Raw genomic sequence first — 17,973 nt, forward strand, 5'->3', positions numbered from 1 at the left:
TAGAAATCTAGCCTTGAGAAAGCTCAAAGACAGGCTGAGACCCTGAGTTTAAGCCCTAGGACTGGCCAAAAAAAAAAAAAGAATACAACTCTCTCCTTTGTGCTGGTGCAGAGGCTTGAACTGAAGGACTCCAGCTCTGCCTTGGCTTTTTTTCTGCTCAAGGTTAGTGCTCTCCCATTTGACCCACACCTCTACTTCTGGTATTTTTCTGTTTAACTGGAGATGATAGTGCTATATGGACTTTTTTTTAAATTAATTAATGAAAATTTTATTGTAAAGGTGATATACAGAGAGGTCATGGTTAGATGGGTGAAAACTTGTCAGTTGACAACTTTTAAAACATATGATTCATGTAGCCAAACAACAAACAAAATATATCACAGTTTCATTGTCTGTAAGACTCTCTTGCACTTCCTTCCCAAAATTGCTAGCCCCTGGCAAACACTGATTTCTGTTCCATCACTATGGACAGAAAATATATAAATTGAACATGAATGGGTAGCCTTTTGATGCTTTTTTTTTGAGATGTTTGACTCAGGCTGTCCTCCTAAAATAAGACATTACAGGCATGAGCCACCTTCTATGTCTTTCCTTGAATTAGCACACACCTGTCTTTGAAAAACAATGAGTGAAAATCTATGCTTGAGAACTCATCAGCCTCTCATTTGAATTCTAAGCTGTTGCCTGGTAACCTGAGGTACCTCTCATGTTTCCTGGATCTAAAGGATGCGCACTCTAAGTCTCCTGTGACAATGGATGCTGACCTTAGCTGCACAGGCTGTTTATTCCACATGAGTGTACTTGACGAATTAAAACCATCTGTCAGGATCTACTTGTTTGGACAATAGTTTTTTTTTGTCCAAAGTTTCTCCAGGAGTAAATCTGAGTCCCAGAGCCTGATTTCAGAAAGAGTACATAGCTCAATGTCAAAATCTAGGCAGATATCATGGGGGGGAGGGAGGAATGAGTTGAAAGGAAGTCATGGCTTTGCGGGGCACAGGGGAAGCAAATGCAAAGGGTGATTAAAACAGCTCAAATTTTCAAGTGGGTCATTTCTTTGCTCAACACTGGGCAGATTTTTTATTTCTCTGTTTCTTCCCCCACCTCATTCTATCTTCTGACATCTTCTTACTTCCTAGCAGTAGAGGCAAATGTTTCTCTTCACTATTTCTCTTCACTGAGTTAACAAGGTAAATAGGGTCATTAGAGGAAATAGATATTATATATTACAATAGATATTATTCAGGGCCCTGATGGGTGTTAGAGAAGTCAGAAGTTAGATAAGAATTTCTGACCAGGAACAAATCTTCTTTTAAAAAATTAAATCAAGTACACAAACTCTCTTCAATACCACTCAATGTAATAAATTATTGCGAGAATTTAGCATGACTATTTTTTAATGTATCTTTCTCTTACAAGAACAATTAACTAAAGAATACTTTTATTGCTGTTATTCTGTGCATACAATTGTCAAGAATTTCAGAGTTGACCTTAATGGTAGGAATTAATAAATCCTATTTGTTCTTTTTCTGTTGGTGTTCTGCTGGTTTAGGAGTTGAACTCAGTACCCTTGCTCATCTTGCTAACTCAGCTGGTCTTGTAACACTTGAGCCATATTCTTAGCTTAAGCTTCTTGCTGACTAATTGGAGATAGAGTCTCAAGGACTTCGTTTCTCGTGTTGACTCTGAACTGTGATTCTCCAGATCTCAGCCCCCTGTGTAACTAGGATTATAGCCAGGTTTATATTCTTAAATAATTTTACCTCATAAATGTGTTTTTCCTTCCAACTCGCTAATTTAATATTAGCCTAATAAAATTCCTGACTTTAATTGCAGATAACTTCAAATAAATCTTTTATAGGAAAAAAAAAAGGCAGGAATTTGATGGAAAAAAATATCTCCCATAGAGTATCGCTGAACCTTGTTTAGGACATTTTCACATTCTCAAAGACTTATCTGCCAAGGCTGGCTTCCAAACAAGTCCCTCAGATCTCCATCTCCAGAGTTGCTAGGAATACAGGCATGAACCACCAGCACTCAGCTTAGTTCAAATACTCTAATTTTGTGCCCTTTGTTAGCTAATTATTGCTTACTACGAAGCCTCACTGAAAACAGGGAAGAATTACCATGATACAATCTTGGCTAGGCCTGAGTCCTGGTTCTGTCACCAGCATTACCTTTGGGAGGATACTTAGGTAAGAGGATTCGCTGGATGTCTTCAAAAAGGCAGAGGGAGATGGTACAGGAGTCCTGGTAAGGTCGCCAAGCAGCTCATCGTTCCTGATGCTCTTGAGGGTAAGGAAGCTGGCACTGCTCTGACCCAGGCTCCCAACACCTGCCAGGTCAGCATCATGGACAGAGTTCTTCCGGTGGCACTGGTATCTTGTGTCAGGGCATGCCAGAGCTTCTTCAAACACTGACTCTTCATCAGACAGCTGCAGCTTCTCAAGCTCTTTGTTGATCTTCTGTACATCTGCCACAGTGGTGCCTGTGGACACGTGGCTATCCGCCTTGGCGTACTCAGCACAGAGGCTGAGGATGGTCTCCAGACGCTGTCTCTCCTAGAGGACAAAGGGAGGCAAGGTCGATGAGCAGGGTGAGAATGGAGGCAATTCCAAAGAAGACATCTGAAGAGGCTGGACACCTCATTCCACATATCAGCACACTGAATGCCTGACTGCTGATAATTGCTCATCTCTTTTATTCTTTTTTAAAGATAATTTCCTGTAGCCCAGGCTGTCCTAGAACTCATGCTGCTCCTGAGTGCAGGGATGCACCATCACTCAAGGATGGCATCCATCATCATTAATACATACATTTAAGGATCAATGTCTTCAAAGTTTGCAGGATCATGTTTGCAATGCCTGTTTTCCTTCACTCAATTCTAGCTATTAGATGAGCATTGGTGGCTCTTTTCTGTAATCCTAGCTACTCAAGAAACTGAGATCTGTAGGATTGAGTTTTGCAAACAAGCTAGGCAGAAAAGTTCACTAGATTACATCTCCAATCACCAGAAAGAAGGCAAAAATGGAAGTATGGCTCAAGTAGTAGATTGCCTGCCTAACAGACAAAAGTTCAAACGTCAGCATGGCAGTCAATCAATAAATAATTTTGGCCTTCTTTATCTTTACTTCCCAGGGATATCTCCAGCATATATAAGCATTGGTCTAAACCTCTACCAAATTCTAAACACTTCAAGATGTAGTATTTTTTAATAGTTGTATTTTATTTACTTTATTTGTTCCAGTACTAGGACTTGAACTCAAACACTTAAAGATGGCACTCTACCATTTGTGTCTCCACTTTTAGCTTTTGGTTGGTTAACTGGACATAAGAAACTCCCAGAATTATCTATCTGGGCTAACTTTAAATTAATCCTCAATCTTAACCTCATTTTTAAGTTTTTTAAAAAAATCTTCATTTCCTATCTACTCCTTTTGCCACTTTCTACTTCTTTACCTTCAATAATGCTAGATCCTTCCTCTTCCTAATATAGGCCTAATACTCAGGACTACACTTAACCTCCTTCTTTACAAAAATATTCTATCATTAGACACAGAGGAAAAAATTACCTAAACTATGTTTCTTTGTAAGAGACCTTTATGCCTTCACTTTGTCTTAAAATGCTTCAAGTTTTCAAAGCCTCTTAATGTCTGTTTACCATGCAATTATCTTTCCACTAGTTTTGCACATGAATAATTAGAATTAAATAAAAGTGTGACTAGAAGCTAGGACCCAGTATATCACAACTGTAATCTTAACCACTCAGAATATTGAGATTGAAGGATCACGGTTTGAAAACATCCTGAACAGAAATATCAGATATATTTCATTTTCAAGTACTCAGCAAAATGCCACACAGGAGGTATGGCTCAAGTGGCAGAGGACCAGCCAACTATGTAAGCATAGGAAGAGTTTATAAGCCTAGAAAGAAAAGGTTTGAACCCGAGTAACCTGGTACTAACACGCACACACGCACACACACACACAAACACACACAGAGTATGAATATTGGACTACAACAAGTAATGTTTCATGTCAAGTCCAGACAGAAAAGTAGTAATGTGGCTCAAAATCTGAGCTCTTTAAGCATTTGATTCATATATGAGAAAAATAAGAATGTTAATTCATTCATTGAAAAAAATTATAAATGGACCACAGATTCTACAATAATTTCCCTGACCTCTGTACAATCCTCTTTGCAAAATAGTTATACAGTTATAATTTTTTAAATTTATTTTTTCCCATTTTTTTCATTAATGTTGATTTTTACAGTTACAATTTTTAACTTTAAAGTAATAATGTATTTGTGAACAATAGGAAATAATTGGCGAAATTGTTTTCATAAGCCTAGACATTATTTGGATTATCTTTGCTCTTCATGTTAATTCCAAGGCCCAAGTGAAAAAAAAGCATCCAAACCAGAACCATCTGTGGCAATTACATCTGCTACATTAAAGAGAGACTTCAAAAGCCCTTCATGGAAAAATACTGCTGATCAATGATATCACACAGGAAAAGATGAAGCTGCCCCGGACTGCTGTTTTCACTCTGATTTTAGTAATCTGTAAAGCCAAAATTCAGATACAGTCCTTAGTTCATTGAGGTCATAATAGGCAGAAAAGTCCCAAAGTAGCAAACCAATATAACTACCTGGTTTCCACGAAATACATTAACTCAGAAAGTTAGAAGTCCTTCGAGGTGTTTATCTGACATTCTGCCCTTTAAAGTACCCCTCCTCCTGCCAAAACAGAGCAATAACCGAATCACAAAGTCCATTGAACCAACACCAAGACGCTCCCACCTCCCTTGCACTGTCTGAACTTCTGCGCTCCCGCTGTGGCTCAGTCCTCATGGTGTTTTCCAGGGTAAGCACTCAGAGTTGAACAACGCCAGAGACATGCATCCTCCACACTGGAGCCCTGACATTTATTTATCTCTGTAGCTGCCACCAGTTGCCAAGCCCTACCCACCTCAGCATTATGGGAGGGAGTAGAGGGAACACACATTCATTCCCTGGTTTTCAAGTTCTCTCAACAAAGTCTAAACAAGCAAAGCAAACACAACATATAAGCACAAAGAGACAACAAGTGCTTTTTTTTTTTTTGCCATGCCTAGGGCTTGAACTCGGGGCCTGAGCACTGTCCTTGGGCTTTCTCAAGACTAGAGCTCTACCCCTTGAGACATAGCACCGCTTCCAGCTGGCTTTTTCTATGTATGTGGTACTGAGGAATTGAACCCGGGTCTTTGTCCGTGCCTCGCTTCCAGTCCCACAAGTTCTATTTTATCCTTTCTCCTTTACCCTTTAGAGACTAAATTCCAAAGAAAAATTCCCTTCCTATTATTTAGCTAACTAAAGTTCATGCACCTAAACTCAGTCTTTACTCATTTTTGTAGATCATACCATATGCATAACATATGCATTTAGGGCCATCTGAAAATTCTCCATTTTCATTTATCAGGGTTCCTATAAATGATGCTGTCTTCAAAAGAACAGAATACCTAGTGACACTCCTCCCTCATCTCCTTCCCCCCAGTACTATTGCTTAATTCCAGAGGAAATAAATGACCCTAACCTTAAGATGAATTCTATTTCAGACGGTGAAATGCAGTATTCAAAGGCTTACACACAGGAAGTTTGGTCTACTGGGGTGTGTGCGTGTGTGTGCGTGTGTGTGTGTGTGTGTGTGTGTGTGTGTGCGTGTGTGTGTGTGTGCCTCGTTCGCTATTCTTATCACCCCATTCAGAGCCAAACTGTCCAAGCAGCACTGTTGTGCACATGAGCCTCAAGGAAATCTACTCTGTGCTGAGACCCACTGGCCCCATAAAAGCAGCACCAAAAGCAAACACAAAACAGAATCAAGAAGTGCATCAGAAGAAAGTCTTCTGGGCATTTTTTAAAGTACTTCAAGGAAAGCTCTAAACAGAAATTTGTCTCACTAGATAACTCTCCCTCTTCATTCTGTTCTCTGCTTCCTCACAGTCACCATGCAGTATCTTCTACTCTGTGTAACCTCAAATAGGGCATTTTTTCCCCCAGCTAGGACTCTGGGAAGAGGCATAATGAATAATCACGGTAGAGTCGAGCAAGTGCAAAGTAGGCTTTGTCCTGGCACTCATCTGCTGCACAGCCACTTTCCTAGACTTCCATCCTTCCCGAAGCTTTACTTGCCACCAGTAAGGCTGGGTGGACATTCTCTTGAGACTACAAGTCCTACCCAGTTCTCTAACCCAGTAATCTACCATTCAATTATTCAATTTCTCGGAGAACAGAGAGCATGAATGCCTCGATTGGCTCAAAACATGACTGCTCAGGATTTAGAAAGTAGGTCACTTTGAATCAAATTATTTAAAATATAGAGTTTCTTCCATCCCATTTCCCCTTCCTCCACACTTCAAATACATCAAAAGAACTGTGAAGAGGATGCACGCTCTTCAAAGAACACCTTGAAAAACGAGTGTGCAGTTCCTCCCCCTCATCACTGGAAAAAAAATTAGAACTTGGAATATGATTCTTTTGAAGCTTCAGAACTTCCTCCGCCTTCAAAGGAATGTGTCCGACGGTGCCCTACCACAGCTTCATAGACCTCCACCGAGGATAACAACTAGCTTCTCAACCCTCCAAACCCCCTTATAATTCACATCAGCTACTCAGCCACAGGACTGAAAATATATAAATAAATGATGCAGAAAACTGACGGGTTACCCATGATTCCGTTGAAAGGACATTTTTTTTTTCTTTTTAAGGGTTCTTTTTAACTGGCAAGTAATGATGCTTCTTGTCTTTTCTTTCAAACCTACAGGGTCAGTATCTCTGTGAATAGCCATTGGACAAAGATCCTCATTACTGCCTAACAGTATGTGTGTGTGTGCGCGGGCGCGCGCACATTTACACACCAATAGAGGAATGCTTGAACTCAGGGCCCTGTATTCTTTGGATTTTTGCTCACACTAGTGCTCTGTCATTTGAGTCGCCTCTCCACTTCAGCCATTTGCTGATTAACTGGATGTTAGAGTCTCATGGACTTTCCAGCCTGGGCGAGATTGAATCCATGAACCTCAAATTTCAGCCTCCTGAGTAGGGTTACAGGCATGAGCTACTGGAACCTAGTTTTCTATCCTCACATCTTTGCAGAAGACACAAATAAGTAATCACTTATAAAGGTTCATATGTGAAAAAGCAATATAGAAAAAAAAAATCCCAAAAGAAATTGGAGTTTATTTTTCAAGCGAACTATGAGTTTATATGGTGAATCGAGACAGCGGGTAGCAGAGGGCGTTTTTATGAATCAACTCAGAGGCCAAGGGACAGGATTGAGAAATATCGTGATAAGCTCAGGGCTCAGCTGCTAGGAGAGAAGGTTCCAAAGGGGAAGCCATATGGATAGGTTCCTGCACAGCAGTGGTAGAAATGGGCCAATGGTCTTCCTAAATACATTTTTAGAATATATTCACAGATTCACCAAGACATAGTCAAAGAGGCATAAAGGTAAGCAGCAGAATGAGATCTGATAGCAACTATGCAAAATTTCCAAGTTTCTAGGAGAACAGATGGAGGACACTGGATAATCAAGAAGAAAAAGAAGCAGCGACTGATAATTTTGAATGTGGGTATGTTTGTTTTTAGATATAAGTTCCTTGGGAATAGTAAAAAGCTTTTCTAATTGTCTTTCTTTGGCCTGGGATAAGATGGCTCCTTTCCATCCCCAAACTGAATACAATGCTCAGACGTACACTGGCTGCTGTAATGTGAGAAGCATTGAGCATGACCTCTGATTCATCATATGATTCATCATATGCCTCTTTGTCATGGCAGAGTGACCCTCCAGCTGGTATTGGCTTTGCTGGCTTGAGTTCTGAGTGAGAAAGCATACAGCAGAGGCCTCAGCCAATCTATGCTAGACCCATTATCAGGAAGACTCTGAAAGAAAACCTCAGTTACGCATTTTTTTATTATTATTAAAGGCTTTGCTTCCAGCCGGCATGGTGACTCACGCTTGTAATCCTAGCTACTCAGGAGGATCCTGGTTCAAAGCCAGCCTGAGCACAAAAAAGACCTGAGACTCTTATCTCCAGTTAAACTCTAGAAAATGAGATGTGGGGTTTGGCTCAAGGGTAGGGTGGTAGCCTTGAGCTAAAGAGCTCAGGGACAGGGCCCAGGCCCAGAGTTCAAGCCCCATGAGCCACACACACAAAAATGTTTTCATCCAAACCAAGGCCTGGCTTCTACCTTTGCTTTGGTTAAAGATGAAAGATATACAATCTGATGAAAAACCAGAGTGTGTCTACCTTGGCTTTGGGAAGGCAATCTGTGCCATATTGTCTTTGTGTCATGGTGTCCTCGTTTAAGGGCGGACCTGATCATCTCAGGATGGGAGCTGGCCATTTCAGAAAGTCAGTTCTGTGATTTACTGTAGGAATTCTGAGCCATTGCGATTAATCACAGGAAATCCATCTGTCAGTAAACCATGACTGAGTGATGAAGTCTCCATATAAACCCTGGATGCTAGAACTTGCACAACTTCCCTAGTATATGTGCATGATGTCACATGCCAAGGGGCAAGGTTGGCAATGAGTGCATTCCAACTTCAGCAGGAGAGAGAAGGCATTCAAAGTGGAACCCTTGTGTATTCATCCTTTGGCTTTTCTCTATTTGACCTTTCCCTGTAACAAATAGTGCCTGTTACTATAGTGACTTTCTGTGAGTTCTTTGAGATGTAGGGAATTTTCAAACTTGCAAGTTATTTGGGGAAAGCCAGACCTTGAAGATGTATCAGAAATGAGGGAAGCATTGCGTGGAGTCTGTGCCGTCACCTTTACCCAAATTTTATCTTAGTATTTTTTTTAAAACCAGGTTAGGACAAATAATCTAACTAAATATGAAAAAGTCAGGGGGTTTTATTGTTTGGTTTTACAAATTATCTTCACGAAGGTCAGTTTAGTGTCTTGTTAGGAATATTGGCTCTATAGATTGCTAGTTTAACCTTCAGACATGTATCCAAGGGAGCATTACATTCTGCCACCATCAGTAAGGACTGTGAACACGCTTGGTGGACAGTGACTTATGACTGTAATCCAAGCTTCGCAGGAAGGTCTGAGGATTGATTCAAAGCCAGACAAGGGAGAAGAAGGAAAAACCCTAAGACTTCATCTCCAAAATAACTAGGAAATGCTAGGCTAGTGGTAATAGCTCAAGTGGTAGAGCACTAACCATAAGAGGAAAAGCCAATTGAGACCTTGAAAATAAGATCAAGCTTGGACACACACACACACACACACACACACACACACACACAATTTTGCCCCATCAATAAGGTTAAGCTTGAAGTGGGCATATGTGACAAATAGAAGTATAATGGCTTCATGTGACCAAGTTTGCTCAGGAAACAAATGCCAATTATTAGTAATATTAATTATCTAACATACTAACTGATAAACACTTGCAATTTTCAGGTCATTATAAAGATTTTATATGCTATTCTCTTCTATAGGAAAGGCCCGGATGTAACTAGATGTAAATCTTTTTCAATTAGATGCCAATACTTAAAACTATAGATTAACTATTAAAACATCTAATAAACATTATCAATAGAGTTTAGAATGACAATTTATTATAAACTCATATAGATTATATAATATATGCTAAGTAACATTTTTACTTTTTATTCATTTTGAATATTTTCTAAAGTAATATAAGTTGATTAATTCTGTTCATTTTTATTCAATTTACTTTCCCATGTCTTTATAATCTGCATCCAATAGATAGATTTATGTTAGTCTCCGGCTATAAGAATCTTAACTCTATATTTTAGTCCTCTTCCTGATGTTTTTCTGGGTAACATTTTGCCATTTAAACTTAACTGGCAAACAAGTGGATTGTAAAATATTTTTCTTTTAACAAATATTAAGTTTGCGCACGACAATTTAAAATACTAAAACATATTTCAAAGAAAATATTCAATACTCAGAACAAAAAGAAAATTATCTTGCAAGGCTTTTTGTTGCTGTTGTAGTTTGTTTTGATTTCAGTACTGGGGTTTAAACTCACTCAGGGCTTTGTATTAACTAGGCAAATGGTCTGCCTTTTAGCCACACCTTTTTCTTTAAGGCAGTACTAAAGTGTTGAATGCAGAGCCTTTGGCTAGACAGACAGGCACTCTCCCATTGAGCCATGACCTCAGCACTTTTTCCTTTATTTTTCAGACAGGGTCTTAAGTTTATGCTTTACCCTTCATGAACTGCAATCCCCCTATTTAAACTTCCCACACAGCTGAAACTACAATGCTTGCCATAAATGCCTGTCTTTTATTAAGATAGTGTCTCACTACAAGAAGGTACTCTCAGAAGAACACAAAAGGCGTAATGCCCAGTTGCATCTGATCATATAAAGGAATATTTATCAAAATGAATTCCAGGAAATGGAAACAAGGGGATTTTTTTCTTTGCTGTTGCATTTCTTTTCCTTTTGTCTTTTTTATTGGCTTGTTTTGTCTTTGAAACAATGAGAGGGCAGAGAAATGGAGGGACAAAGGGTGAACAAATGTAGCAGGTACTCAGTGGACACTATGTTGAAAATGAACCATATAACTTGGTGGGGACGGGAGGAAAATCTGGGAGAGTGAGGGAAGGGATGAGACGGCCTAAAAAGAAATGTGCTCTTTACTTGAGTTGTGTAATTGCAATGCTTTGATATATCACCTTTATAATTACATTTTTTTAGTGATCTGGTCTCATCAACTTTTGTCCAGGCTGGACTTGAACCTTAAGACTCTCAATTTCTGCCTTTTGAGTAGCTGCAATCACAGGCATGCATGCTGTTTATAACATTCATGAAAGAACAAAACCACACAAATGGAAAGATCAGTGATTACCAGATGTTCAGGGGGTCCCTCCTGGTGACAAACTGTTCTGTATCTATATTAATTTTATATCTGCTTGATTTTGCATGATACTTTGCAAAATGTCAACTGGATACACTGTATACAGAATCTCTCTGCATATTTCTAATAATTACCTGTGAGTCTGAAGTCATTTCAAAATAAATAGGGGAGAATGCAGTTATACTATTCAATGTATGTTCTGCAAACTTAACAAAATTGAGAGGAAGGGTTGAATTGAGAGGGAAGGGTGAAAAAGATGAGTGGAATCAATCAAGATGTACTGTATTCATAAACTGATTTGTTGAATGGTAACTCCTTTGTTCAACTACTTAAAGATAAGAAAATAGAATTATAAAATAGATTAATGTTCCTGATCATCAAGGTCACTAAAACAAAAATTTCCATTTACAAAGTGATGAATGTGTTCATATTATAATACTTCTTTGATATTTTTTTGCTTTCTGAACCATTAGAAATAAAAAATACTGGCAATAGTCCCATAAACTTTCCTGGAATGGGAGAAGAAAATTTACATGTTCAATAGACTAGGGCCACTAAAATCTGTGATCTGATGAGAATGTATTATAGCTCAAAAGTCAACTTCTAATTTAAATGTACAAAATAATCTGAATAAAAACAAGAACACTATTTACTATAAAGAAAGAATAGTTCTCCCTCAACATGCCCCCATTTCTGTATACCTATAGGTATTTAAGATAGTATATTTTCAATGATCATGTGGTTTGCGTACCTTTTTCCCATGAAGTTTTATTCATGAGCCTTGCTTTATTTAAAAAAGCAAGTGCTCATGTACTGATTTATTATTTTTCAAAATGATGATAAGACTTCTTCCATAACTAGCATGGTTGGCACTGGAGATCTCTTCTTCATGTGAATTGCCTTCTGTATTTCAGAATATAGTGAACTATACTGCTTCAAACTACACCCCTCCAATTCTCAGCTGAGATTTTTTTTTTTAAACATGTGGCACCATCAAGAGGCAATTGCTTGTACTGCCTCTGTAACCAGATCGTGGGTGTGCTGTCAGGGTAGAAGCCTGCTTTTAGTGGCCACTGCCAGACTACTGCTGTATAGGATTACATTAAGACATTAACTCTGTCCTTCCTCATGTAAAGTCACAATACGTTATTGCTCAGTGTTAAGTCCCCCTTGCCACTCCTTTTCTATCTCTTGCTCCAATAGGAGAGGAAGGGGAAAAAAATAGGACTTTTAAAAAATATACTTTCCATTAACTGAGAACAATGTGCCATCTTTACTTCCTAATCATTAATTCTTTAATATTTAATGAACATGTGCAATATGTCAGCAATATGTTATCTGAAAGAGATAGAAGGAACACTCTTGCTTTATTCTCTAATGACCCAAGGTGATCTGATGATAGATAATATTCTTCTGTATAGATCCAGTGGTTATAGATTTGTTCCTACTTTATTTAGAAACAGAGAAAGGATGCATATAGAACGGCATTTCCAGTAGATGATGCTTCATTTCACACGGGTTTTAAAGCTTAAAAAATTTTAAATGGGGCCGAGAGTTTGGCCTAGTGGTAGCGTGCTTGCCTACCATGCACAAAGACCGGGGTTCGATTCCTCAGTACCACATACATAGAGAAAAGCCGGAAGTGGTGCTGAGACTCAAGTGGTAGAGCTCTGGCCTTAAGAAAATCCAAGGAACAGTGCTCAGGCCCTGAGCTCAAGCCCAGGATTGGCAAAAAAAAAAAAAAAAAAAAATTAAATGGTATACAGTGAAGGCTTGCTTTACATTTCTGAGCTATATCCTGTAAAGCATCCCTGCAGGGCAAGAAAGTGACAGAAGGCAGGAAATGGAAGGCTTGCTGGCTGCTTTCAACAGAATAGTTAAGAAAAGACTCCACAGACTTCTTAGAAGAACCTGATGAGTAAATCAATTCATGCAAATAACAATGGCATTCAGACTCAGAACAAAGAGAAAACATCTGTGCCACTAAGTTTATTTGGCTCTTAAACCAACCTCTCACCTTATTTGCAGTTTGGCTGGCTCACTTCCCACTATTTCAAGCCCCCCCTCCCCCTTTAATAAAATCTTAGCTGTGCCCTTGCAAGGGGAATGACTGCATCAGGAAGGGGACTGCTTTCAAGTCAGATTGGAGAATAAAATAGTTTTCCATGCTTAAGCTTGCTTTCACATTTCAAAGACCCTCTCCTTTGTGGGTGTACGCACACACTCCTGCAAGAGCGCTGGGATTTGAAATCAACCTGGCGCTTGCCAAACAGGCAAGTGTTCTACTAATGAGCTACTCCCCCAATTTACAGTCACTCCTCAAATTTAAAGAACTTCTTAAAATAAACAAAGCTGAATATATAGCCAGGCAGTGGTGACTCATGCTTATAATTCTAGTTACTCAGGAAGCTCAGATCTGAGTATCATAGTTCTAAGTCAGCCTAGAGAGGCAAATCTGAGAAATTCTTTTTCTCCATTTAATCAGCAAAAAGCCAAAGTGGAGGGGTGGCTCAAGTGATAGAGTGCCAGCCTTGAATGGAAAAGGCTAAGCAAGAGTAAAAGCCCCATTATACTCACAAAAAAAAAAAGGAAAAGACTAATTCTGTGCCTAAATAACAATGAACATTTCCTTAATATTGATGATCATTCTATCAAACCAAGACATGTAATTAAACGTAACAATTCAGTCTAGTTCAAGTCAAAAATTGAATGATTCCAGTCTATCTACTCTCTGGTCTTTAAAATAGTCCATCTTTAAGAGATTAGAGAACATATAAATTTGTCATAAAAATATCAAAACTTGGGGCTGAGAGTTTTGCCTAATGGTAGAGTGCTTGCCTAGCATGCACGAAGATCCCAGATCAATTCCTTGGTACCACATACATAGAAAAAGCCGGAAGTGGTGCTGCAGCTCAAGTGGTAGAGCCCTAGCCTTAAGAAAGCCCAAGGACAGTGCTCAGGCCCTGAGTTCAAGCCCCTGGACCGGCAAAAAAATAAATAAATAAAATCAAAATTTCTTAAACAAATACACTTAGTCATACATTTTAAAATTATTAGAACATTTAGAATCATATGGTCTGCTCAATAGGATATAAGCAAGATTCTGCCGTCTTAGGCCTTCATGTTCTTAGGATCTGGGAAACAAACACCAGTTCTTACAAAAGCAAAAAAAAAAACCCACAAAAAAATTTATGATCCTGATTGTCAACTTGATGCAACTGAGGAAGGGGAAAGATAGCTAGTGTGTGTGAACTGCATTCTTTCTGAACAAGTACATGTATTGCTGCTGCCATTGCTTATATGGAAGTCAGACTCTAGCTTCTTCAGCCTTTCAAGGCAGACTCACACCAGTGACTCTGCAGGGCGCTTCCAGGCCTTCAGCCTCAGGCCGGGATGCAGTGTTGGTTCCCCTTGTTGAGGCATCAGCTAACAGAGTGAGTAGCCACCAGGTTCTCTGGCTCTCCAGCCTGTTAATGGCTATCGCCAGACTCTCTAGCCTCCTACAATAACTCCTTTGTATAATTATATTCTACAATAAAACACACATTTTATTGGTTCTGTTTCTCCAGCAAACTTAAAAATTTTCAAATTATATATAAAAAAAAAACAACTTTTTTTGAAGGAGTAGAAAGGTAGCACTGGGATTTGGACTCAAGGCATCAAGTTGCTTAGCTCTATCGATTGAGCTACATTACCACCTTACCACCTCTTTTTCCTTTTATTATTATTATTTTGAATAAAGTCTCAAATATATTCCAAGTCTAAACCAAGATCCTCCTATTTATGCATCACACACATACCTGGAATGCAAGGAAAGTGTATCACCTCACTCAGGTATTTTTTTTTTTTGCCAGTCCTGGGATTTGAACTCCAGGCCTAGGCACTGTCGTTAGGCTTTCTCAAGACTAGAGCTCTACCACTTGAACCACAGCACCACTTCCAGCTTTTCTATGTATGTGGTACCGATGGAATCGAGGAATTGAACCCGGGTCTTTGTGCATGCTAGGCCACTGTCTACCAGTAGGCCAAACTCCCAACCGTCAGCATTTTTTTTTTTTAATTAAGATGGAACTTTGTGATTTTTTTTTTTTTGCCTTTGCTAGCCTTGAACTGTGATGCTCCTAATCTCTGCCTCCAGAGTAGTTAAGAAGATATGTGTGAGACATGACACCTACCTAGAGAATTTCCTTTTTTCCAGAAATAAGTCTGCCTTTATGTTGAGTTATATGCATTCTTTTATATAGAGTTTCATTGTTTCTCAGAATTAAATGGATTATTTCCTGGGAGCCAGGGCTGCAACCTACAGACACAGGTAAATGAAACCCCATCTGACTAAGAGCCAAGTGTGTATCACCAAAACAGACACAATCCTGCACACTTGAAAATTAAAATTCCTTAGTTGTAAGTGCTTTCAGAGGTGCACCAATAACAAAACACCTTTCAAGCGGCATAGACTTGCTGACCTAGACATCTGACCCACCACGGAAATTTAATATGTACCTGGAAAGAAAGCCAACCTTATCTTCAGGGAATACACAGTGGTAGTGGTAGGGAATGTAAAAAAACAAACAGAAAACCTATTCCATGATGGCTTATGCGAGCTGGCATTTCAAGAAAACATCTTTCAGTACAAAATATCAAGTATAGCCCTGCATGGTTCTACATGGTTGACAATGCTGTTTCCTAAGGCTTTGGAAATGGCATTCATTAGCCCAAAGAAAATAGCAGGTTGCTGCAATGCAGTCTCTGGAGATCTGTTGCTTCTCCATAATAAAATGCAGATATGTTTAATCCTGTTACCAATTAATAATCTTAACAGTGGAGGATGTGTTTCCATTTTCTCTTTGTTTAAAAGTGTCTGGACATTCCAGACACCAGTGGCTCATACTTTTAATCCTAGCTACTCAGGAGGCTGAGATGTGAGGATCCCAGCTCAAAGCTAGCCCAGGTAGGCCCAGGTCCAAATATGTCCAATTAACCAGCAAGAAGCCGAAAGGGGAGCTGTGGCTCAAGTGGCAGAATACTGGCTATGAGCAAAAAAAGCAAATCAACAATACCCAAGCCCTGAGTTCAAGCCCCAATACATGCACATAAAAATACATACACACAATACTTGAACCATACTAAGTAGCCTATCTCTACTTTGGAATTCCTTGGAAGTATGTGGGCACTAAATAGGATGGATAAAAGAATATCCAGTTTGCTTCATAATTATTTCTCCAGTCTTTGTCACAAGTGATCTGTCAGAGCTAGCATCTCAGCCCTACTTGGCTTTGAATGAAGGAGTTAAAAAGATTACTAATGTTCCGAGAGATTATAGACTTAAATGCCCACACTTCACAAGAGGAGTATAGTAACTAAGTTATACAGTGACATTGTAAATCAAGCTTGATATCTGGTCTCTAAGATAACACATACCCCTAAAAATGAAAAGGCTGGCAGAATGACAAAAGCATGAACTGGCAGCTGAGAGAAAGAAATAAGTTTTTTTTAAAGTAAAGATCTCAGTAGCATAGCAATTGGAGGCTTTATGATTTTAACACAGATGCAGATTGAATTATTAGTCCTCATTAATAGGTCCTTGGTTTGAACTTTAATACTAACTGGAATTACTTGGAGTTTTCTATTAAAACTGAGCAAGATACACACATACACATCCATACAGACTTGGTATAAACAATCAGGGCTCATCTATAAACACTATAGACATGCATAGGGAACTAAGTTTTTCTTGGGTGGTTTCCTCTTTCATGGGTTATATAAGGCTTGAGCAGCTATTTGTTGTGCATTTATGTATGTGCTGTGTTAACTCTTTGAAAAATGAAGTGGCAACTGGGGTTAACTGAACTGTGCAGCCAAGCCATCACATGGCTTGGGCTGGCAGCCCAGACCTGCCTTTCCTTGACTGTTAGGGTAAACTCCAAATGGCAGTAGCCTTGACCTTCACTTACTCTCCACTCTTGTAGTTTTGGTTTGCCTGGTTTGATAGTACTGTTAGTGGTTCTGACTCTAGATGAACTTGATAGTTCTGACTAGCCCACCCCTCTAAGTTGTCCTCACGACAGCAGCTGGGTCTAGGAATCTGGTGTCAACTCTAGGTGATCTGTCAGGTCGAACTGAAATCCAGGCTTGTCAGATGAGAGATATCAGAGCATGTGTTTATTTCTGTATTTCTGTTGTTTGTAACTGTCTCCCATTAGAGAAAGGTTTTGTGCCAAATAGAAACTGGGCAGTTTTTGAGGATGATAGAGTGACATGTGTGTGCTGGTATCTGCTTCAGATGTGTATTGCATGCTACACAGCTTATACTAAGGTTTCTGAGAAAAACAGAATCACTATGTATAGGTGAAATATATTTTCTGCCAGCTCAGTATAAAAATACACTGGAGCCTAATTAGCATTTAAATAAGTCCCATATTCCCAAATAAAGTGAAACTTTGATGCTTTTTTTTTTTTGCCAGTCCTGGGTATGAATTCAGGGCCTGACCACTCTCCTTGGACCTTCTCAAGGTTAGAGCTCTACCACTTGAGCCTCAGCACCACTTCTGTCTTTTTTCTATGTATGTGGTACTAAGGAATCGAACTTGGGTCTTTGTGCATACTAGGCAAGCACTCTACCACTAGGCCAAATTCCCAGCCCTACTTTAGTGCTTTATATGCTTTGTGTCCTCTTTAAAAAAAGCAAGTTCTCATCACAACTGTGACTCATGGTATTGTCTTTTCTTTCCACTAGAGAATAATCTACACACAATCAAAGCACATATTTACACAAATCAGTCTGGTTTGATCATTTGGCTCAAAACACAGCTAGACACAGTCATTTCCTTGCTTTATCCACACATCATTAACACAATGATACATGGATATATAATTTGGGAGGGGGGAGGCGTGCTGGTTATGGGGCTTGACCTCTTGCCCTACTCGCTGTTCCTGAGCTCTTCAGCTCAAGGCTAGTGCTCTACCACTTGAACCACAGCACCACTTCCAGTTTTCTGGTGGTTAATTGGAGATAAGAGTCTCATGGACTTTCCTGCCTGGGGTGGCTTTGAACCATGATCTTCAGATCTCAGCCTCTTGATAGCTAGGATTACAG

At 39.3% G+C, this 17,973-nt stretch overlaps 1 protein-coding gene across 8 annotated transcripts in view; it reads right to left on the reverse strand.

Annotated features, from left to right (window-relative positions):
• Phldb2 (pleckstrin homology like domain family B member 2) overlaps positions 1–17,973 on the reverse strand; it is a 93,908-nt gene that overhangs the window by 53,503 nt on the left and 22,432 nt on the right. For all 8 annotated transcript variants that reach the window (XM_090346809.1, XM_090346799.1, XM_090346759.1 and 5 more), the window contains exon 3: positions 2,178–2,561. In XM_090346809.1, the coding sequence (XP_090202935.1) occupies positions 2,178–2,561 (384 nt within the window). The remainder of the gene's footprint in view (positions 1–2,177; positions 2,562–17,973) is intronic.

Source organism: Megascapheus bottae, chromosome 1, assembly GCF_031878675.1.
Source record: "Megascapheus bottae isolate mThoBot1 chromosome 1, mThoBot2.hap1, whole genome shotgun sequence".
Taxonomy (NCBI): Eukaryota; Metazoa; Chordata; class Mammalia; order Rodentia; family Geomyidae; genus Megascapheus; species Megascapheus bottae.